The sequence below is a fragment of the Merops nubicus genome, unplaced genomic scaffold (genome assembly GCF_000691845.1).
Source record: "Merops nubicus isolate BGI_N331 unplaced genomic scaffold, ASM69184v1 scaffold20794, whole genome shotgun sequence".
Classification (NCBI taxonomy): domain Eukaryota; kingdom Metazoa; phylum Chordata; class Aves; order Coraciiformes; family Meropidae; genus Merops; species Merops nubicus.
In genome coordinates this window covers 128,560-151,171 of record NW_008606721.1, presented here as the reverse complement: position 1 = coordinate 151,171, position 22,612 = coordinate 128,560, and the positions used below count along the sequence as shown (strand labels likewise).

Here is a 22,612-nt window from a genome sequence, read left to right as displayed (position 1 = left end):
CACTGCGGGAATCTGGCTCGCAGCAAGCAACTTCCGCGGCTTGATCCAAAGCCATTGAAGTCAGTGGGATGGCTCGAGTGTCAGGTCAGTGACTTCAGGCGTATTCCCAAATGTTACTTCCTTTTTTTCTCCTCTGTGTCCTGTGTGATCAGCGAGATGTAGCATCAGGTGCCAGGCAGCCCAGTCCTGCCTACTGCCCTGCTTGTCTGTCTTCTGAGGGTGAAGGTCCAGGGAGTGACAAGGAGGTTTCCACAGCACCTTTCTGTGCCTTTGTGTGTAGGTAGCTATGTTCACAGCTATCTCGTGTTCCCTAAGTAGGATTTTATTTATTAACTTAACTGAGATTTTTAGCATCTTCTTCTACATCTGGTGAATGGGTTTGTAGATGCAGACTCCCAGTCAAATCCAGTAAGTGTTTTCTTGTATTGAAACTTGAAAGATGGTTCTATTTTATATCATTTCATATATGCCTGTTTAACGTCAGCCACTTGGTTTTAGTTGGGAGGAGGTGGGGAGACACCAAGCAATGTAAATTCATACAGATAATCAAGAAATAGAGGTAAAGACATCACTCCTTACAGGGTTCTCTCTGACCTAAGTGTCGGAAAAAGTTTACCTGGATTTTAAGCTGCTTCGTAACTTTGGCATGTTCCCCATCAGTCTTGAGGAGTTGTGTGCACAGCTGGAAAAGACTGTGAGCCGTGTTCTGCTGCTAGCAGTGCACCAGTGACTTAGTGTGGGAGCAGTCTGGGCTCCTTACAGGCCCAGCCGTGTCTCCTCCGGGTCAGTGGGAGCTCTGCCATTGACCCGTAGGAGCGCAGGATCAGGCTCCAAAGTCACAGACACTCCGTTGATGCGCCATGTTCTGGCTTCCTCTGTACTTTCCAAAAAAGAACTGAATCGAGTTGTGCTGTAGGTGCAGCAAAAATGAATGTATGTCTCAGTGGAAAACAAGGAGTGTGTGGAATGTTATGTAAGTATTGCTGGAATTTGGTCCATGTTCTGTCTCTCTTTTTCTTCTAGTAAAAGTTAAAGAGGAGAAATAAAAGAATAACAGGTTTCTCAAAACAAACTAACAAAACCCCAAGAAAAGAGCTGGGCATTCATATCCCAAAGGTCACAAATCAGTTCCTGGAAAATACTTGAACATGCGGTAATGCAAAAACAACTAAGCTGAAAATCCGTTACAAGTGGGAATATAAATCTGTACGTTTTCAGTGATGAGCTCAGATAACGTATGATCTTTAGAAGCACGTAAGTCTTGTATAAGGTATGCTTAAGCCCTGCAAATAAAGTGAATACCATACTTGTTATCTAACAGATTTTGTAGCCTCTTGTATGGTTGGAGTCTATTTTTGAAACCAATTATGAGCATTATGCTTCATATCTGTGTTAGTGTCTCCACAGCGTGTACTTCGTGTGCAGTTGTTCCGAATGCAGGAAAATAACAAACTTGGGACCAGGACTGCCCAATTTAAGCTACTGTACCCACCCAAAACAAAGCTTTGGTTACAATGTGCTGTTTTTGAAGGCAGGCACAGTCCTACAGATGTATTTGCTCTTGCTTTGCTTTTAAGGTGGCCAGAGAGCAGTGATCAGTGTGTGTTTGAAAGAAGGTGCAGATACACGTGTCCTAATGAGCCTGGCAGTTGCTTTATTGCATCATTTCAAGGGAGAAAATATCAAGTTCCAAAAACTTAGACCTTCTTAAACATGAGGGAAATTGCTGTCTTACTTAGGTGTCTATTCTATTAAGAATCTAAGTAGTCAATCTTTTTTACATTCACGCCCCTTGCCCCCCTGGCTCACAACAACCTAAAAAGCTACTTTTCTGGGAACGACTGATATTCTGACTTCAGTTTTGTAATTTAATGATGGAGAGTTTCCTTAGTAAACCAAATTTAGAGTACTAGAATGCTTATCTTATATCCAGACCTTGAACATAAAAGGCATTTTATACCAGCAATTGTTCATTTAATGAGCAATTGCAGAGTGCAGGACGGTTAAGGGATTGAGCTATATGCACCATTATTGCAAGAAGTATTCTGAAATACCAGAAATAGGACGTAAGCTCTGATCAGGGGGACTGTGAGCACAATTACCTTCTTTTCAAATCCTTCTGTGACACTGCGGGAGGAAAAAGGACTTTGAAACTTGAAAGGAAAGAGCTTGCTTTCAACCTCAAAAGCTAGGAGGAAAGGGCTCTGAAATTTGCTCAGTATTCCCAATTCACCATTAGCCTGTTTCTTCCTTTAGCCTCAAGGCATTCTCCGCTTTTTGAAAAGATGTTAAGAAATTCAGTCACAATAGAGAGCCTAGTTTTGAACATGTTTCACTCGGTCCATTGAGGTCTGGTCTTCAGCCTTTGTGTGGGGTGAATTGAGCTGAGCAGCAAGCTGGTTGGGGAGAGGTGAATGAGCAGTCTCTGTGCAGTCACAAATTCTGGCAAAGAAAAGATTACCCTTTCCTTTTATTTTACAATATGCATTCCTGTACAATCCTGCTAGTGGCAATATGCGGAGCTGAGCTTGTGCTTAGGTCAATATGGAGCACTTGGTTTATAGCAACTCTTGTTAAGTTTGTCTTGTAATTGAAGCTGCTGTTGACCTTGCTTGGAGACCATTTGTAAAACCGTTTATTTAGCATAAACTGAAATAATAAACCCTCCTTCTCTTAGGCCGATTGTGATAGGGTGACATTAGTTTGATTTAATGATTAGCCGCCTGACCCCTTAGCTAGAGAGAGCTGCTTGAATAGGGAGAGTTCACTAGGAAGCACACAGGAAGAATACTAATGAGCTTGTTAAATTTAGCATGGCACCAACCACTTTTAATTCCTCTAATGGGAGAAGCAGTGCCTCTGAGAGAGAGGGAGGGAAACGGGGAGAGGGGGGGAACAGGGAGAGAGAGGAGAAGAGCGGGAGGAATGCCCACGTCCCAGTAGCCAGAGAATTTTGGTTGAGAGACGAGTTTGGAGGGAGTGCCAGCCGGGGTCCCTTGGACTGAGTTGTAAGTACCTTGTCTCCTCTCTCGGCAGGTCGCTCACGAGGCGGTGCCGCTCCTGCGGGCGGGAGCGCGGCACGGGAGCTTGGTACCGGGGCGGGCTGAGCCGGGCTGCTCTGCGCTCCCCTCAGCGGGGACCTCTGAACTGTGTCCAGACTGGGTCTTAGCCTGCTGCACCAGTAGATTTCAGCTGTTTTTTTTTTAGTTGATGACTTGAAGAGGTTTAAAGTAAAAAAAGCTTCTGCTTTGTCTTGATCTACAATTCAAAAAATAAAGCAAAAAAAAAAGTTCAGTAGCAGGGAATGAAAGTTTAATAGATTTGCGCACTAGGTTTTGGTTCATCCTGATCTTTTAATTTTCTGTGTAAATTAGCTAAGCAATTAAAGTGCGTCTATTCAGGCATGATGTCCAGTGTGAGTTTTTGGAAAAGCTTGTTGATTGAATGAGGTGCTCCTTGGTACTCAGCACTTCTAATAAAAGCTGCTTCTGAGCAGAGTAGCAGGACTAAATCGGTATTTCTCAGTGGATGGGAGAGTCTTGGATTGATATGATAATTCCAGGCTGGGCACTTGTAACACTTGTCTTTAGCTTGTTAAGGCAGGGTTTGGTGTACGTGGACAAACAGAAGTTTAGGTAGATTGCTCTTGGGTCCTGATGAGTTTTTCTGTTTTTCTTTTCTTATTTAATACACCAGCAAAAGGTGAGATGAACGATGCTGGAGTCACTGGGGTCCCCCCTGTGGGAAGAAGGCAGAGATATGGGAAAATCAGTCCCTGTAACTTTAACATTTGTCCCTGCAAATTTTAGTAAATCAGATGTTTCTTCTGACCCTAGAGCTGGCTGCTTCTAAAAGGTGAGCAGAGCAGTAACAGTTGCCGTGTATTTGGCTGTAAACCCCTTTGGCAGATGCCGCTGGAGGAGTGGGCTGTTTGCTTACATTTTTGCTGTAGAGTCCCACTTGTTGCCATGGCGGGCAGCACGTTTCTGTCAATAATTTGGCCTGGCGCGGCTTGCCCGCGCTTACTCTGAAAACCTGATTGAGCGATTCAGCTGAGACAGAAGAGGATGAGACAGCTCTCTCCTTTTGGCTGGCTGGAGTGGCTCTCCTGCCGTTGGGAGAGCCGGCAGCATGGCTGTGAGGGGAGCTTCCCACTCGGGGAGCGGCTGCAAAGCGCTGTGCTGCTGGTGTCCCGCCGCCCAGCTCCCGCCGCGTCTCCGCAGCCCCTGTCCAGAGCTGCCCCGTGCTGCCGAGCGTGAAGTCAGCGCTGAGTGAGGTGCTTGGCTGAGGAATATGGCTCACTGCAAAATGCCATCACGTTTACTTTTAAAAAAACCCAGCCAAACGACAAAAAAAAAAACACTTCTGTGGGGATTTCTGCATGGCAACGCACAAAAATGTGCGACTTGTAACAGCACACGGCAGTAATTTCCTAATGAGGAGAGAGATGTTGATGCAGAAGGAAAACTACTACTTTTCAGTTTTCTTTTTTTCTGGAGGAGCCAGAAGAGAAGGAAGGCATATTAAAACAAACCACATTTTTCTTTTTGTTTCAAAGTTACTGAAAGTAGGTTTTGAATTTCATTCAGCAATTTGGAAAATCAGCTTGTTCCACAGCAGTCGCTGGTACCTTGATTCATGACACATGCATGTTTTGAGAAGGAAGGAATAAAAGTGGAGCCTGCAGACAGACGTCGGCTTCTTGTTGTATCCCAGGACGGCAGTTTTAACAAATGTTATCTTTATATGGAAGAGTAAAAGAACTGAAATCCTATCTGATCCTCGGATTGATTATACAGCCCCACAAATCACTCCAGCTTGCTTCTTTCTGTATTGTGGTAGCACAGGTTAGCTTGCTCTGCTTAAGGATCTGTCAGGATTTCAAATGGAGTGTAATGTCTATTTTTACAAGAGTTTACATCTCATCAGTGAAAGTTCACTCTAGGTTGAAATTTGACATAAAAGACTCCATCTAGAGAGAAACCTGATGGAAAATATGACTTTGGGGTGATTAATTTTGTATTTTTTAGTTATACAAGCAGCTTTCTGAAAACCTCATATAAGTTTTAAAGTTTTAGTCTCCCTCTTGCAGTCCTCTAACTAAAACCAGCTTTGGTGTAAAAAGTTGAAACCTTAAACCCTGCTAATCCAGAGCAGGGACTGGTGCCTGTGCATATTAATAAAAAGTAGAAAAGGGCAAAGGGTTTAAACTCTGCAGTGTTGTTGTCGTTGTCCATTTCCATTAACTCTTTCTCCTCAGACCTAACCCTGGAAGTGCTCTGTATGGAGAATTACTGGTGGCTGTAAAAAGAATTCAGTCCCTGGAAGATGCTGATAAGTCAGCAGACCCTGGTTGCTGTAAGACTTGGAGATAGAAAAATAATTAAGCGCTCAATAGGCTGCTGGGTTTTCTTCTTGTTGCTGCCTGGGAGGAGAGGGGGCAGGGAGAAGCCTGGTGGGCTTCATGTTGAAAGCCATGGTGTAGCTAGTTTAGGCATATCATGGCCAAAATTCAGCTCCAGGTGTCTCTATGTATGGAGCCTCTTTCTAATCTCATTCAAATGAAGGCAAATAATTGGAGTTAGGCTGGGGTCAGGCATGGTGATAGTAGCCTCCTGGTGAATTGCTGGCTGGTGCCTTTGCGGAGCAAATGAGTACACCAGGGCAAGGTAAAAGCCAAAATTTAGCTCTGACCTCCAATTTCTGACGACTGGAGTGCAATCTTGGCACTGCTGTCAATGATCCTTGCTTGCATGTGGGCTGTAGAGTAAATGTACCATGGTTTTATTTCCTAGGGGTGTTTTCATTTCCTTTCTAGTTACCTTTCTTGTGCCCAGTCTTTAATAATCTGAGGTTTCTCCTATACTTCTAGAACTGCTGAACAACTTTTGAAGCCAAGCATAGTTATTGGTACGTCTTCAAGTTGTATTGGTGTACATCCACACGTGCAGTGTGGTTGATTGCACAGGCTGTACCTGGAGCACGGGTATTGGCTGAAGATTATAGCCAGCATCGTGTTTGTCTCTGTATTTTAAAGCAACAATGCGATTCAAGGAGAGCACTTAGAGCTTGTGTAGCTAACAAAACTCTTCCACCACGTGGCACGTGTGAAATGTATGCAGGAACCTGCATCTGGCTTTTGAGAAACAGAAGCATTTGGTCTGGTTTTTGAAGGATGGATGTGGTCGCTGGGGATTGAAATTCACATGGGAGCAGAGGGCTGCTGCAGCACTTGGTCCTGAGGCTGGTGGAGCCATTGTCAGGGGCCCTTTCCTCCTCTCTGGTGCTACCACAGGTCTAGAGGCCTGCTCCAGGGTGGGGCTTGGGTTTGACCCTCCTCATTTTTTTTTTTTTTTTTCTCTCCCCTTTTTGTTTTCCTCTTCATTAAGAAGTTGTGGGTTTGTCTGTGTGGATATGGGAAAAAGGAGGGGGGGGCGTGCTCCACCACCCCTCGCACACGTGTCCGTGTGGTGACACTGTTGGAGCGGGTGGCCTCACTTGCACCTGCCTGATGCTGCTGGTTTTGAATCCTGAGCAACGTTACCCACTTTATTGTCGCCCACCTCACTTCTGACTGCTGACCACCTTGCTGCAAGGCTCTCACAGCACCCAGCCTGCAGGGCCTGGGGCTGGGCTCACAGCACAGCGGTGGGTGGCTAGGTTTGATTTAGGCCTCGCCGGCAGGGTTCATCTTCTCCTCGCTGTGACGAATGGTCCTTTGCCTCCCCATCAGGCAGCCCAAACTCCTGGCGTCCTTGTCCCAGAGGCAGGAGAACAGCACGGCTGTGTCTGCTCTGGCAGGATTGATGTCCCCGCCGGCAGCAGCACCGGCGCATGGGTGACCGTGATCTACGGCTCGGCAGCTGCCCGCTTGGAACGGGCGGGCTTCCCCGGGCCATCTCTCACAGCCACACATGCACCTCCTGTCACAAACTTGTGCCGTGAGGAGGGGGGCGGGGGGGAAGAGAACTTTTCTTTATTGTATTTGCTATAAATGAACTAAAAGTGTGTCTCTGTCTGTCTCCTTCCCTTCTCCCTTTCTTCTCCCTCGTTTTTTTGCAGAGGATGAAAGTCCTGGGCAGACCTATCACAGAGAGAGAAGGAACGCGATCACAATGCAGCCGCAGGGTGGGCAAGGCCTCGGCAAGATCAGTGAAGAGCCTTCCACGTCGAGCGAGGAAAGGGCCTCATTAATCAAGAAGGAGATCCATGGATCTATATCGCACCTTCCCGAACCTTCTGTACCTTACCGCGGGACGCTCTTTACCATGGACCCCCGAAACGGTTACATGGACCCTCACTACCGTGAGTATCGATTCCTACTTCCTTTGGGGGTGCAAAGTTGGAAGGCCATCAAAGCTGTCCAATTTAACATAATTTTATTTGTCACCCTACACTGTCTGCAGGGAGAACTGCTTTGTCTGGGGGAGGGTTAAAGTAAATACAGGTTTGTTTTTTTTTTTTTAAGTTAAAAATCAGGGTGTAGTTGTGTTTCGGCTCAAAATGATCACAAGCCTCTGCAAAGCAACTTCCACAGGACATCTCATCTGTTGCTAATCCTCCTTAGCCATCCAGGGTTGTATTTGCTCCACCTCCTTAATGCACTAAGGGGAAAAAAAAAAAAGCCTCATTAAAGAAAGCACAGAAGGAAAATGAAACAGGCCTTAAAATTATTTCTTTTAAAACAATGTTACATTACAGGATTTGGAGGAGGAAAGACCGTGCCTTGTACAATGAGAATTTAAGGGAGGGATTGAAAGGTTTATAGCTGTCTTTTGGGAGTTTTAATTTTGTTTTGGAGTTTTTTTTTTTTTTGTACAGATTCACGTGTGTATTTGAGTATGCAGGCTGATGGAGTGGTTTTGCAATTTTCTTCCCCATCTACATTTCCCTGAAGTTGCAGGGGAGGAAAAAAAGGCAAATGGTTTCAACTTCTGAATTCCTGCTTAGGCATTAATAAAAAAGTAAGAAATTAACTGACACTTGAACACAGATGTGGAATGGATTTCTCCACAGGCAAAATATGAGGGAGTTAAGCAATTTTTTTTCATCTGCTTCTAGTTTACAAAAAAAGAAAGAGGAGAAAAATCATTTAGTTGTGTAGTAATGAAGTACATCTTGAGGTGTCAAGGCTTGTGCCTTTTGATTATAGATTTATCACCCAGTCAGGATACAGATTTGCCATTTAACCTTCCAGTCTCCAGTTCCAGATGATAGGCTTAAGACCCACAAAGAGGGGCCAGTCTGTGTTGTTTTTTTTTTTTTTTTTTCCACATCATTCAGAAATTTTAGTGTTTTAAGGCAAAAAGGTCATTAGCCAGATGACTGATTAGTGAGCACAGCTGATTAGTGCATGTTTTTTTGCTAAAGAAAGTGCCAGGGATAAAAGCTAATTTTATCCCTTCATTAGTTGGGCTAGCAGCAAAGGGGAATGTTCACTCATCAGGGTGCAGATCAAAGTATGTCTTGCACAACCTTAAGTCTCACCAACCTCCTCTTAAAAAGAAAAAAAAAAAAAAAGAAAAAGGAACCTGATTGTTAATAAGGATGGAGGTATTATGAGAAAATGAAAACTTGTTGTATTAATAATTTAGATTAGTATTTAAGGGAAAAGTTTGCAGATAAGCTTTTGAGCTCTCTTCCAGTGTATTCAGTCGGTCTCTATACACCCTCTTCCTCTTCCTCCTCTTTCTCCCAGCCCTGCTCAATCCCTCTGGGGGAGTTACTCATCTTTCTGCTGAGGAGGATGTGCTGCAGCACACCAGCAGCAGGCTCCTCTGCCAGAGGGGCGGGAATGTGCAGAGCTAACGAGCAGCAGCACGTAGAAATACTGGCTTCTGGGTTGGAGACACCACTCATGGCTTACAGGTTGTTAACTGAACCCCCAAATATCATGTAATAAAATCTTACTGGGGATGCAGAGAAGCTTCTATGTTTGTAGGCAGTACAGCTGAGGAGAGATGAGATGTGTGACAAAACCAGCCCCCAAAGAAGCAAGAAGCCTTGTGCTGAATTTAGTGTTGGTGATTGCCATTTGACCATCTGACCAGTTGCCAGTTCACCCCTTAAATCTAGTTCAGAGTGTTACTGTTACTACTGATGATTCAGGCTGAAGAAGAAGGGCCAGCTGGTCAAAACGACTCTGAGTGGTTTGCATTTATTTTGTTTTATTTTAACGAATTTCGCTTTTGATGAAAGTTCTCAAGATTTAATGATGCTGCTGTGTCTGTATTGTGACAATAACATGAGCTAATTAGAATGTGTGGGCTACTAGGAAAACATTGATGTCAGAAGTTGAAGGAACAGCAGAAGTTATCCAGTTTAACATCAGCAAAACAGGAGATGAGTTAATTTTAAATGAACAACGTGATCTTAAAGCAGAAGTCTAAGTCAGAAAAAGCCAGACGGGCAGACCTGCTTCACCACTGCTGTAGTGAGCTCTACGTTTGTATGCACTGATTTATAAAATCCCTCAAGCTACTAATGTCATATGAAGAGCCATCATGCTTTTATTTACATTTAATAAATATGATATAGAAGGACAACGGAAGAGAGGAGTGTCTGGTTAGATTTACAGGAAAGCAGACAGGCTTACTGAAATTTTCATGGTAGTCGTATCATTTATATATGTAAGACATGCTTTCATCAAAGTGGTGCTGGCATTCGGGCTGACACTTCTAGTGGTCCGTATGAAGAAGGCTGAATAAGGTAAACATATCCCAGTCCCACTGTAGCAACAGGTGAAGAACCAGCAAGGCTATTGTCCCCTCCTTTGTTTTCTTGCCAGTTTTGCTGGTCATATGGGTGGAATATACTGGTTTAATTCAACGTAGTTGGGCATGTAACACTTGCAGTAATTCCTTAGTTTCCCTGTGGTTGGAAAATACAGACTTTTCAAGATGCCAAATTTGTACTTTTATTTATACCCACTTTGTATTTAGAAGTGTGGGCAGGCTCTCTGTAACAGAGGAAAAGTGAAAATAATTTTTTGGAAGAAGGATATATGCACATTTTTATGGCAAGAAAAGAAAAAGAGCATTTGAGTTGATTGTGTGCATGGGACTTGTCCCCTCCAGGAGCTGCAGTTATTAGAAACAACTTGAATGCTTTGCATCTCTACATGTAAATATGCGTGTCTCTGTGGATGTGTGGTGCAGGATATTTTTGTTCTTATAATTTTTTTTCCCAATTAAAAGGACCGATGTTGTAAATGTTGGAAATAATAGTTACCATATAAGTGGAATAAAAACCTCATTGAGAGGGAGTTTGCTCTCCTGCAGAGCATGGGTGGGGATAATGGTTGTGTTTCAAGTGGACCAGCTTTTCAAACAGCTGAGATGGAACAGGCCATGGAGCTGGTGGCCCTTCTGCACTGCCAGAGAGCCCCTCAACCATTTAGCAAAGGAGAATGAGAGCACGGTCTCGTGCTCAGCTCACAGCCCTCTATCCTCCAAGAGATAAAAGGGAAAAGAAAACAAACAGACCTAAACCAGAAATTTTTGTTTTCTGTTTTTTATTGTTATGGATTTCTTAAGCGCTGTTTAAACACTGTTCAGAAGTGTGTTTTGTTTTGTTTGTTTTTTTTAACTTCTAAAAAACTTTTTGAAAGCTTTGGGGCAGTTGACAAAAATGCTGGAGTTCCATTTCATGTGTTGCACCCTTTCCTTATTGAGGAGAGCAGAGTTCCTGAGTTTAATCAGTGTGTCTTAAACGGATTTTAAACCCTGTGTTTCTCAAACACTGATTGCAGTGGTAGTTGGAGCCCCTTGTTAATGTAAATTCAGTCTCTAGAGGTGGGGATAGCAACTTCCCTTTGTTATTCTCTTCCCCAGTTTTAATTCCCACGCAGATTTATGGCAGTGCTAAGACTGCCTGTCTCACAAGTCATTCCTCATGGAAAAAATGAATCATTCCTGATGTAAACACTTTGATTTAAAACATACTGCTGGTATTCTTCCCTGAGTTTCATAGCTCATCTGAAAGAATTGTTAGTACCTAATTAGTAAAGCCTGAAAAATTATCTTAAGTAAAAAGCAGTGACAGTTCAGTTGGCTCCAATCTAAAACTTTGTATACACAGGAATAACCCTGGCAGGATCCTCATTCTGGTTCATCCCTTTATCTCAAAGAGGTTGCACTGACTGTAGGTGAAAGCAGGAACTCACTCTTTTTTTTTTTTTTTTTTTCCTCTCTCCTTACTGAGGATTTATTCTGCTGGTTTTGAAGCTTCTGTATCTGTCTGGGGAAGTGGGAAGTGCTTATTGTACACTCCACAGGATTAACCCTCCAAAGGTATCGATTGCCCTCAGTTCCCACTGACTTGAGCTTTGTAAGGATTGGGCCCTGTGCATCTGCCCAGGTTTGATGACCCAGTGTTAGTGTCATCTCAAAATCAATTTGCAACATGAACAAAAGACCTCAGCCAGGGAAGCACAGTGCTGGTTCACTAGGTGTGCTTGTTCAGTTACTGCGTTTTAATGTCTATTGACAAGAACTCCCCTTTCTTCATCTCCCCATAGAAAAGGGAAAAGGAGGGGGTGGGAAAAATAGGAAATTAGATTCCCTTTCTGCAAATGCAAACTGGTAACTGGAAACACTGCCTTAAAACACAATTATTAGGAAGCAATGACTTTACATGGCAATGTGGCTTGAAGCATGATGGGCAGGTATGTGTGGCTCATTGGACAGTGAGAGCAGTCTAGGTTGCCACCAGCAGAGGAGCTCACTGAAGGAGATTCCTATTTGTTTTGTGGCCTCCCTTGTCTCCCTGACACATCTTGGAACTCAGAGGGACAACTGATAAACTTTTGGGTAGTCCCAAAGCAGTCGTTTTTCTTAGCTCTCCTCTAGCTTCCCAGTATCACTGGGTGGCAGGAGCCTGGGAGAGCTTTTTATAGTGGATTTCCCCCCCCCCCAGCCTTGTTGGAGAGCAGTAGGAGAGTGTCAATGAGGAATCGTTGTAGAGATTTAGAGCCAGGGTCTTTAAAGACATTTAGGGGCTCTTCAATTTCAAAGTGAGTTTGGCCTCTTAAATACCTCTGAAAATCTGGGACCTACTTCTTCAGGTCTTTCAGTGGTGTTTTGGAGGGGAGGGGCTTAAGTGCTCTAGTAACAAAACTCTCCAGTGACAGTGATTTATGGAGTGGTTTCCAAATGTCATGGAGGGGCTGGCTGAAAAAAGTGAAATCTAAAGCTTTTGATAAAACTCACAAGGGAAAAAAAACCCTTCTAGTATAAAGGTGAATGTAGGATTACTGGTGTCAGCTGATCAACTAAAATTTTGGTCTTTAAGAAAATTAACATGTTTGCAAAAAAGTTTTTGGGATAAAAATCTTTTGGGTAATATGTATCTTTCTGAAATAAATGTAGCTTTTAATAGCATCCAGCAAAAGATGTTACTGCTCTCTAATGAAGTTTAGGAAGATGCTGTAGACCTTGTAAGCTTACCAGCGGCTTATAAATGGAAGTATCGTTTCCAAGATGCCTCCCAGGTTGTGTTTGGGAAGTTCTGCTCATTACAAGTACTTCTACCCATTTCTTTAGAGGCCTTCTGTGGAATAAACAGGTTCTCTTGAGAGCCCTGGAGTTGGTGCCTCTTCATGATGCTCTCACTTGGAAGTGACAGTTGCACCCAGAGATTTGCAGCTGAAGTGGCACACGGAGATGTCTTTTCTTCTGCCAGACTCTCTCTCTCCTCAGCATGAGACAGACTGCAGAAATGCCAATACCTGGAAGGTCTTAATATGTAATGTAGTTGAGAAGCTGAAAAGTGATCTTTGGGGGGTTTTTGCTTTATTTTATTTCTAAGTTTAGGTGAATACATATCTTCAAGGACTGACTTCTTATCATTACAAGTAGTATTAATTTCAGCTGGAAACTATAGGCAATGATATGAAAGAAGTTATCTTATTTGTGTGGAGCGTAGAATAGGATATTTATGAGATCTTTTATGGCTCTATAATTCTGTTGGACTTGAACATTTAAAAAAAGTCTTGAGGATCACATTTTTAAATTATCCCTCTATGGTGCCTAAGAGAATTTGCCTGCCAGGCACTACCAAGTATGGAGCCTTCTGAGAAGCAGATGGATTCTGTTAATCTCTCCTTTAAATTTTTTAAGTTATTCAAGTGCATGTAAGTTGTGAGGTGAGGTTTCTGGGTTTTGTTGTGTTTTTTTTTTTTTTAGTACATGTAAGTTGTGGGGTGTGTTTTTTTTTTCCTTTTTGTTTGTTTGTTTTTCAATTAAGGAGTAGGGGAAATAGAGGACAAACGGAAAAACATTTACCTCTTTCACAGATTTGATTTGGTTGGTCTGCTAAAACATTTTAGATGCTTTACAGGATGTATTTGTTGTATACTGCCTTCATGGAAGGAGACAGAATACATTGCTCAAGGGCCATAGAATCCAGAGTTAAGAGCTGGAAAAAAAAGCCAAGAAATAATGTAATCCATCTCCTTAGCCTGAAGGCAGATCAGCTGTCCTGAAATCAGGAGAGAATGAAAAGCTTCTTCAAAGTTGTTGTGTCCCTTGATGCATGGATGTTTCTGTCTTTAAGAGCCTTGTGACAAAACCTGTACTGGGTTTGGACTCATCTTGTGTCCCTGTATGGTAACTTCTACAGCATCAGCAGCTGGAAGGTGGGGGAAAAAAAATTCAGAAGCCATAGATGTCTGAGTTGTAAAGTCTTGATAAAGTTTCCCCTTCCCTCCTAGAGATCTGCAGGCATGCAGGAGATACGATACTTCCCATTACCATGTTCTCTGAGGAAAAACACAACTACCAAAAGCCCCCAGAAGACCCCCCCCCCCCAAAACCCGTCAGCCTGACACATAACTTGTGCTCATTACTGACGTTTCAACAGGCAAGATCATCAGTTTTCTCTTCTAGTTATCAACGTGATCTTTGTGCTGTTGCTGGGGCTGTGTAGTGCAGAGGGTTAGCCAAGTATGACAGGTATGTGGGGAACTAGTGGTCAAAGGAAGATAAGGATCGTTTGTTGCAAATTTTGAAGCATCCCATAATGCCTGAGGTTGCTGTCTTGTCAGTCAGCTTTCTATGAGTGCTTTGCCCTGCGAGAATTTCTTGGCCAAGGGGACACAGCCTGAAAAGCAGCCTCTTGTATTTGGCTGCTTAGAGGTTTAAAACAGATGAACCAGAACTCAGCCTCATGCAGCCTTTGGTGTCAGATGTGTTGCCTGTGTCCCTAAGGAGCTTTGTGGCTGCAACAGCTTGACTCTTTGTGGCAAAGCATGGGGAACATGGTTCACATGTTCCCCAGCGCTGGTTCAGTGGTCATGACTGTCACCAAGAACTGAAGCAGATTCTCCTGAGCTGGTGAGTACGAGCCATGCCCTTCCCACTGTGCAGTGCTTTATGCTGCCAAGGAGATGGTTCTCTTGCGTTGGTGGCCTTGCATCTGATCTGTGCCATAGAGGGAATTCAGCTGCCTGAGCAGAGGTTTCAAGTGCCATGTTCATGCCTGGGAGGTTCCTACCTGATCTGTGTCTGTCACCCTGGAAAGACTGATCTACAGGACATCCTGTGTCCTGTCTGTTAACTCTGAACATGTGGATACTACAGGGGTCTAAGCACTATGTTCCTGAGTTCAGGCAGCTGAATCCTTGTCAGTGTTGTAGCCAGGCACTTAAACTGGCATGTCCAAATGTAGAAACGTCCAGTTGTTTAGTGTGTCCAGAGAAGGGCAACGAAGCTGGTGAAGGGTCTGGAGAATGTATCTTATGAGGAGTGGCTGAGGGAACTGGGATTGTTCAGTCTGGAGAAGAGGGGGCTGAGGGAACACCTTATTGCTCTCAACAGCTACCTGAAAGGAGGTTTTATTGAGGTGGGGGTTGGTGTCTTTTCCCAAGTAACTAGCAATAGGGCAAGAGGAAACGGGCTTAAGTTGTGCTGGGGGAGGTTAGATTGGCTATTAGGAAGAATTTATTTCATGAAAGAGTGGTGAGGCGTTGGACCCGGCTGCCCAGGGAGGTGGTGGAGTCACCATCCCTTGAGGAGTTCAAAAAAACATGTGGACATACTACTTCAGGACATGGTTTAGTGGTCATGGCAGTGTTGGGTTGATGGTTAGACTTGATGATTTTAGAGATCTTTTCCAACCTTAATGATTCTATGAAAATAAATAAGTTCAGTTCTCTTTTAACCAAGTCTCCGCTGCCATTGTCCAGCTCTGGTGAAGAAATCTTCGGCATTGATTGGATTGCAGAGTAGCTAATGTCTACAGGGTGCTCCTCTTGCATGGTTCCTTTGTGTTAATCTTCTTGTGTACTGGGTGCTCGTTACTGAGATCTGGCTGTGCACTGTCCTTCCTTGCTGCTGCCCTTGGGGCTGGGGCAAGCCCAAATGTATGGGCACTGAGGGAAGGTGTTGTGTGTGTCCCAGAGGGTTCCTCAGGGCGGGCAGTGGGGGTATGGGCAGTGGGGGGCACCGTGGGCCTGCTTTTCCTGTGAGATAACTTGTCAAGGGAGGTTTTGAAAGGCAGCGTGGCTCCTGTTGACAAGGTGCAGGTTCAAGATTGTCCCGTGGCAGTCTCTCAGCATCTCAGTGCTGCCCCGAGCCATCGTTTTCCCCAAACAGCCAAAGGGTGCTGATCCAGAACCCAATGAATTCAATGGATCAACAGCTCTGCTGGCTTCAGTGAACACTGTGATATCCCCAGTTGCCTTATGTTCTACGCTTTCGTTTTACCTGCTCCCCGTGCTAGTTGTAATTTAAAATCATAATTCCCAAGGACCTGTGCTACCATTTAGCAGATGAAGAGCTGAACATTGTTATTCCTCTGTCGACAGTCCCCTGTTGAGGTAGCTTATGGTAACAAGCCAAAAGTAATGGCATATGACATACCTTCAAGTAAATGTCTGATTATGGTAACAGCTGAGCATAACACCATACCAAGTGTTGAAGCAAATAGCTAATGAGGTAGAATGTGTTGAAATAAATTTCATTCCAACGTGTCACACTCCTTAGTGTAAGAAGGCACAGCGTCTGATTTGTATGGGTTTTTTTTTTCACCAACCTGCCTAGAGTTAAAACTGTTGAAAGCCTCCAGCTTCAGACTTGACTTCTGCTAGACATTGTTGTTGAAATGAAATTGGGTTTCTCGAGTGAATAAGGTTTGTTGGATCGAGGCCTGTGTTATGTATAAACAGTGGTTGCTCGCTGCACCGGGATGGACCAGCATGGTACAGTGATAGGAGGCTGCTGGCACCAGAGACATGTTTCACACTGGACGGTATTTGAGTTGGCATCAACACCGGTGATCTACAGTGCTTTTAACAATAAAATTGGTGCCAGGCATCAAAAACATTAATTGTTGCTATGATAGGAGTGGAATTTTGTTTTCCTTCTTTTGACTAGAAGGGAGAAGAGGAGCACTAGTCATAACATTGCTGGCTGATCGTTGAGCTGCCCAGTGCTTGGGCTGTTTGATTTGGAAAGGGATACGTGGCATGCTCATTATACACCCCTGCTTTGCCTGAAGCTGGCAGTGCCCATAGTCTGTGCTTATTTTCACTCTTTCAGGTTTTGAGATTTTCTTTGTCAGCTTGAGTACAAAAAATTTAAATAAGCTTGTTGTAGGCATATACAACCAACTGGAAGAAACTCCTCATAATCAAAGACTGAAGGCCTGATATGGGCTTGTCTGCTCCATGGGAAAAATAACAAAACCTGAATGAAACCCACATTGCTGGCCTGTGAAAGTGTTTCTGGGTTTTTGTGGGGAAATGACACATCTTTTCAAAGATGGTGATTATTGGTCACACACCTCACAGATGAGCACACATCCTATGTTTTGTAGTGTCTACCATCCTCTGTGTGTTACACACCAGAAGGGCAGTTTGAGGACATGAGCTGCTATACTGGTTGCTCCCATAGATATTAGTTTTGTGAGTATGCTGCTCTGAAAAGGTGGTTTGTACAGGGAGGTTAAAGAATGCTGTGCCTCTGCATCCTGGCCAGCCTCCCTCACTGGAGTTACTTGGTAGACAGCTCATGGGAGTGTCACTCATGTTGTGCTAATGTATGGGGCTTGCCTGGGCATGCAGGGTCCAGAGGAGCATCGGCTACTTTCTGCTGAGGCCACACTTGAAGACTGGCCAAACACTAGACTGATGTGCCTTATCTGAAGGGGGTGGCCTCTGGGCTGCTTTTAAGAAATTATGTAGACGTGGATAGTGCTTGTTAAGGCTACACAAAGTATTGACATAGCTCTCTGAGGAAGACAGTCATCTGAAACAGGGTACTGTGCTGACTGTTGAGAAGTTACTGTTGTATTGTCTTGGGGGGAGGCTGCTATGCTAGCCTGATATGGCTCTCTGGTCCTGAAGCACAATGGCCTTTTGTGGGAATTGTCATATGGGTTGAAGTCATCTTCAACTCTAAATTCCTTCTGAGCACAGCTCTACTCTGGGCTAATTTGGCAACATATGCCAATAGGTCTTGGCTCCAGAAAGTACTGTGGTCTGGGCCATGTCTTCCATGTCATGCTTTTTTTAACTCGCATTCAGACCCTGTATATCTGCTCCTTGCTTGCTTCAGTCTTTGCTGATCTGTGTGTAATGAGGCGAGGTCGAGTGTCCAGCTCAGCTGTTTGATGCAGAACCTTGCCTTTTACATGGTTGGTTGAGTTCTCCCAGCTGTGATTTCCCAGGAAGCTTTAAAACCAGAAAGTGCTTTCTCTTTTCTGCTCCTATCCTGCTGTGTAATACTTGCACGAGCCCCACCTAACTGCGACTAATGACACCCTTTTATTTGGTCAGTGCAGGGAGCTGAGAGGTGCTGTGGGCAGGCAACATCCTCTTCAGCCTTGCTGTATGTTGTTTCTTCTTGTTCTGAAAGTGCCACACTCCTAGAATAGAAGGACTTAAGAACTGGTCTGGAATTGAATGGGAGTGGGAAGCCAGAGGTGGGAGCTGGAGCAGCCTTCCTCCTCAGCCCCATCTTTTTAGGACTCCATAACTTGTATATTGTGGCTCATTGCTGTCAGAATAAAATCTAATGACACCCCCTGACCCCATCTTCAGCTCTGTGTAAGTGGCTGATACCTGCTGGAAGTACCTGGCACCAAGGTGGTAGGAGCGTGGTTGCCAGCGTGCTGCTGTCACCGAGCTGGCACCCTGAGCAGGACGGTCATGGTGAAGGCACGGCCCTTTGTGTGAGCTGGGAGAGTGCTCCATGCCACTGTCTGCCTGTGTCCCAGGTAGCAGAGCTGCTCTTTTATTTGATCTGGCCAGTGCTTTTTGGTTTAACCTAGGATGAACTCGGCACCTTTGCAGTATGCTGGACACTGGTGTCGTAGGATATTTGTGTGCAGTATGGGATGCATGCATGCACTGCAGTAATTCAGTGTTTTGTCTGAGGCTTGTTGCTTCCTGGTTATTTTCCTGCTTATTTTTGTAATGTGATTTTTTCATATACTTCTGCATTATGAACCTTTTTGTTTTTTAAGCTATCTCTGATATGCAGCTTTCATATCTTGGCTTCCAGCGACGTTGAACCTCATTGTAAAGTCCCTTCGTGTAAAAGCCATCTAGTTATAACTCTGAAAAATAAGAGGCTTGTCTCCTGAGGACAGCTCCATATTGCGGGTGGAGTATAATCCTTAACATTGTTTTTTTGCTTTCAAATAGCTGGGGACAGTAAGTCAAGGAGTGAGAACTCCCTTTGTTTCATGTAGTGTGCGTTGCAGGGAAAGAATGTAACAGAGCAGAAAATGAAGAAAGACATAAAAGAATCTCAGCTCAAGGAGGTCAGATCCATCACAGGCTTAGCGTTGCCTTCAAAGATGCCTGGGACAGGTGGCAGTTCAAGACAATCAGAGGAGAAGCATCCGCTAGCGCCGAGATAAGGGATTCTTGCAGAATCCTGCTATCTGGTCCCAGTTTGCTTTGATGTAACTCTGCTAGAGAAGACTTCTGGGAGCAGGCTACTGCTTCCCTCCGTGATAGGCTGCTGTTGTTCAGCCTTTTAAGGTCTCATTACAGTGGTCCTTGAGGATTAATCCTCTTTAAAGGTTTACATGGGAATGGTTTTGTCTGAAGGCCCAGCCAGGGACCTCGGTACCACCTGTACAAAGCATTATTGCATTCTTTCATTCTGTTTTTTTAAGTGGCTCATATTTAACAGTATTTGACAGAAAGTAAAACCAAACATCTCGCCTTTTTTTTGCTTCCCTCTTTGGCTATTACTGAGGTTTTGTTGAGCACAGCTTGAGCAGTCCTTTGCAGACACTGAACCATTAGCAGTAAATTGTACGCTTCCGGTTACTCTACTTAGCCTGCTGGTTTTGGCAGTCCCTTCTTTTTCTTTTCTTCTCTTGTGCCCACCCCCTTTTCTCCTGTTTTTAAAGGAGAGGAGAGATAATGTTTGGCTCCAGCACCAGAAATCCTCCCATTGCCAGTTTATCCCCTTGATGGCACTTGCATTTGCGCCGTTCTGCTCACGGACGAGAGCTCAGGGTATGGGAATGTTGTAAATTGGAAATACTGGTGTATTAATATATTAAAAAGACTCATCTGCACTTAGAAGGGTTGTTTATGAGAAACGTTTACCATTTTTTTCAAGGGGCAAAGCTGCTTTTGCTGAAATAGCAGCAGGCAGAGCCAGCAACGACACATGCAGGAATCGTACCCGGGGTTTGGAGGTGCAATGGGAAGCAAGTGTCTTCCAGCTCCTTGATTTATTCTGCTTTTGGTGCTGTTTCTGGGTAACTCTGTCACAGATCTACATCTTGGGAGATGGAAAAAAGGCCTGCAGCCTTGATTCCAAAGAAAGGAACATTACTCCGGACTGGATTTTTCTGCAGTGTCACTCATTATTTCCCTAACGGCACAAAGTGTTACAAAGTCATTTCAGTACTGTAAGATGGGGGTTGAGGTAAAAGTTAAGACAAAGGTTCATGTTAAGTGAAAACAGTTTCAGTGACTCTGACTGCTAAAAGTAAACTTACTGCTTTGAGGGTGATAAATAGCTTAAGGGACTCATCTCTATCTTGTAGTACAAGTCCTTAAGTTTAGCTCCCAGAACCCATATTAAGCAGCTTGATGGCCCAAATTCAAAATATTACGAAAGGTGATATTGTGCTTTATTTAAAAAACAACCCAAACGTGTTTCTACCTAAAAAACTCAACAATAGCTCTAAGTTGAATACTTTTAGGGTAAAATAACACATTGCATGTTGTTGCCTACAGAGTACCTGGTCATTAGTTGTGTAGTGATTTTAGTTTTATAAAGAAAGAGTAAGCAAAAGAGTGCCTTCACAAGCCTTCTGAGTTGTTTTTCAAGAGCTCTGGTTGGAAGTTCTGTGGTATGTTGAAAAGTGCTCGTAATTCATGTATAGCAGATTAGTTTTCTTTATATATAAAAATATTATAGGAAACCCTATAGCTAACGCTGGCTATATAAAACTGTATGGTGCCATTATTACCATAAATATGCCTGTGACTTTCATACACTCTTAACATTTCCAAACTACACATAATTCAAGAGTAATGCACATATTTAATTTTTACTCTATTTGAGGAGATCGTTAAATTCTGCCCTTATGAATTTTTTCCCTAATAGCTAATTCTGAGGGGGTGGGAGGATGGGAGAAGTAGAAACTAAGGAAAAAAAATTAACTGAAATAAAACTAATAAAATACGTCATGATGTGAGGTGCTGTAGATCCCTTCAGAAAAGGACCTGTCTTCTGAAGAAATACAGGCAAATTCTTGGCAGCCTAACTTTATAAACACAGACACACCTGTCTGATTTATATATACCCTTGCAATCAAGTGCTCTGCCTGTAGTCTTGATGCATATATTGAATAAGTATATAAATAGATTAATCTATACTGCCTCTAAGATACAAATACTTTGAGTAATGTGGTGTTATATTTGTGCTTCCTTCTTTAATTTCATGTTAGAGCTAGCTGTCAGTAATTTAGACTTCTGTAGAACTATTCTGAAAGTTGCTGTTATGTTTCTGGATTTCTAAAATAGAGAGAATGTGAAAGGGGGGTGTGTTTTTTTTTTTTTTTTTTTTTTTCCCCTCACCTGATAACAAATGCATGAAAATTGCCAGCACTAAATATTGAATTGACTTGAATGGCTGTTGGTGGAATTTCAGAGTAAGGTGCCAGTATGAAGCATCTTTGTAAACTGAAAGTCAACACCACAGGGCTGTTAAGTGTGTTTCAGGTGGAAAAATGTGCTCAGCTGCACCGAGCCAAATTGTGACCTATTCTGTAAAGAGCCCTGACTCCTTTCCTTTTTTATCCTAAACACACGTGGGCTGGATGGGACAAAGGGGAGGCACTGGTTTCAGGCAGCTCGATGGGAACGTGACGCTGTGGTCCGAGGATTCAGCTGCACAGCCTGCAGTGAGGCAAGAAAAGGGTAGAGTGGCCTCCTGGGCCCTCGGGCTGACTCCTGGGCTTGTCTTTGCCTGGGCTTTAAGAAATAATGTCTCTTGGAGACAGGGAAGTAAAATGGCCAGCTCTTTCTCTGTTTGTACCAGGGTAACATTTACTAATATTAGTATTAGCATTTTCTAAATAACAAAAGTACCTAGTAATCAGTGGGGGTCAGCCATCCTGGGAGTTGAAACTGTAAAGTTCAGCCATTCATTCATTGTGAAAGGAAAACAATATATATAAATGAAAACCTGGTGGTGTGGTTTTTTTTTTTTTTTCCTGCTGTGAAATAAACCAAAAATATGGTACCTGATTTTGCTCAATAGGAGAACAGGCATGGAAAACATAACTCCTGGAAAAAAAGTTTCCAGAAAGTTTTAATTGGCTAAAAATAGGGTCTTGTAAGTCCTTTTATAAATCTGTTACAGCAGGTGCTACCCAAACCTCTTTCTCAATGCATATAAATATATCAATGTATGTATGTATATATATTTGTATTATATATGTTAAAATTTCTCTGCAGCTTTGGGCTTTATACCTCTCATTAGTCTAAAATATTTCATTGGTAGTAAATTCTGTATTTTGTCTAAGTAGTAGTAGAATCTTACCTTTTTCATTAAGAAGGAACAAAATTGTAATCCAGACTGTTGTCAGGGTAACAAGTGTGGAATGGACTACGAGTTGTTCAAAGGAAGTCTGATGGTTACACGAGATTGTCTTTATTTGCATTTAGAAAGTATTTCCCAGTCAGAAAACAAACAAACAAAAAGCCATACAGAAGTATGTGTGTCTGTTTATTAAGTATTGACATACAGACATGCCATACAACTGCTGAATGCTGCTGTTAGCACGTATAAATTTCTTTAAGAAGTGTCCATAGCAATTCTAGATGCTAACCCTGCAAGGAGAAGTGGGTGCTCAAAAAAACTATTAAAAGTAATGTGATCTGTGAGAACTGTAGGAATTCACCTCTGTTAAAATGGTTTCAATGAATTTTAGTTGCCACCTGTTGTGTTAAATGCTTAGCACAGATTCAAATCATATTAACAAAGATTTTGATTAAGGGGGAAAAAAAAAAAGCTGGAAAGATTCCAAATTGTCTTTGTTTATAGCCTTTTAGGATCTGCTTGTGCACAACTCCCTTTGGTCTTCTCTTTCCATCAAGCCCATCCACACTTTTCTAATTTTTTATGAAGTCTCA

The 22,612-nt window shown here is 43.2% G+C and overlaps 1 protein-coding gene across 1 annotated transcript in view; it reads left to right on the top strand.

The window, feature by feature from the left end:
* Positions 1-22,612, top strand: part of LOC103772420 (transcriptional activator GLI3-like) — a 187,193-nt gene that overhangs the window by 43,433 nt on the left and 121,148 nt on the right. Inside the window, 1 exon segment of the mRNA XM_008939750.1 lies at positions 7,063-7,305. Within this exon segment, the coding sequence (XP_008937998.1) occupies positions 7,063-7,305 (243 nt within the window).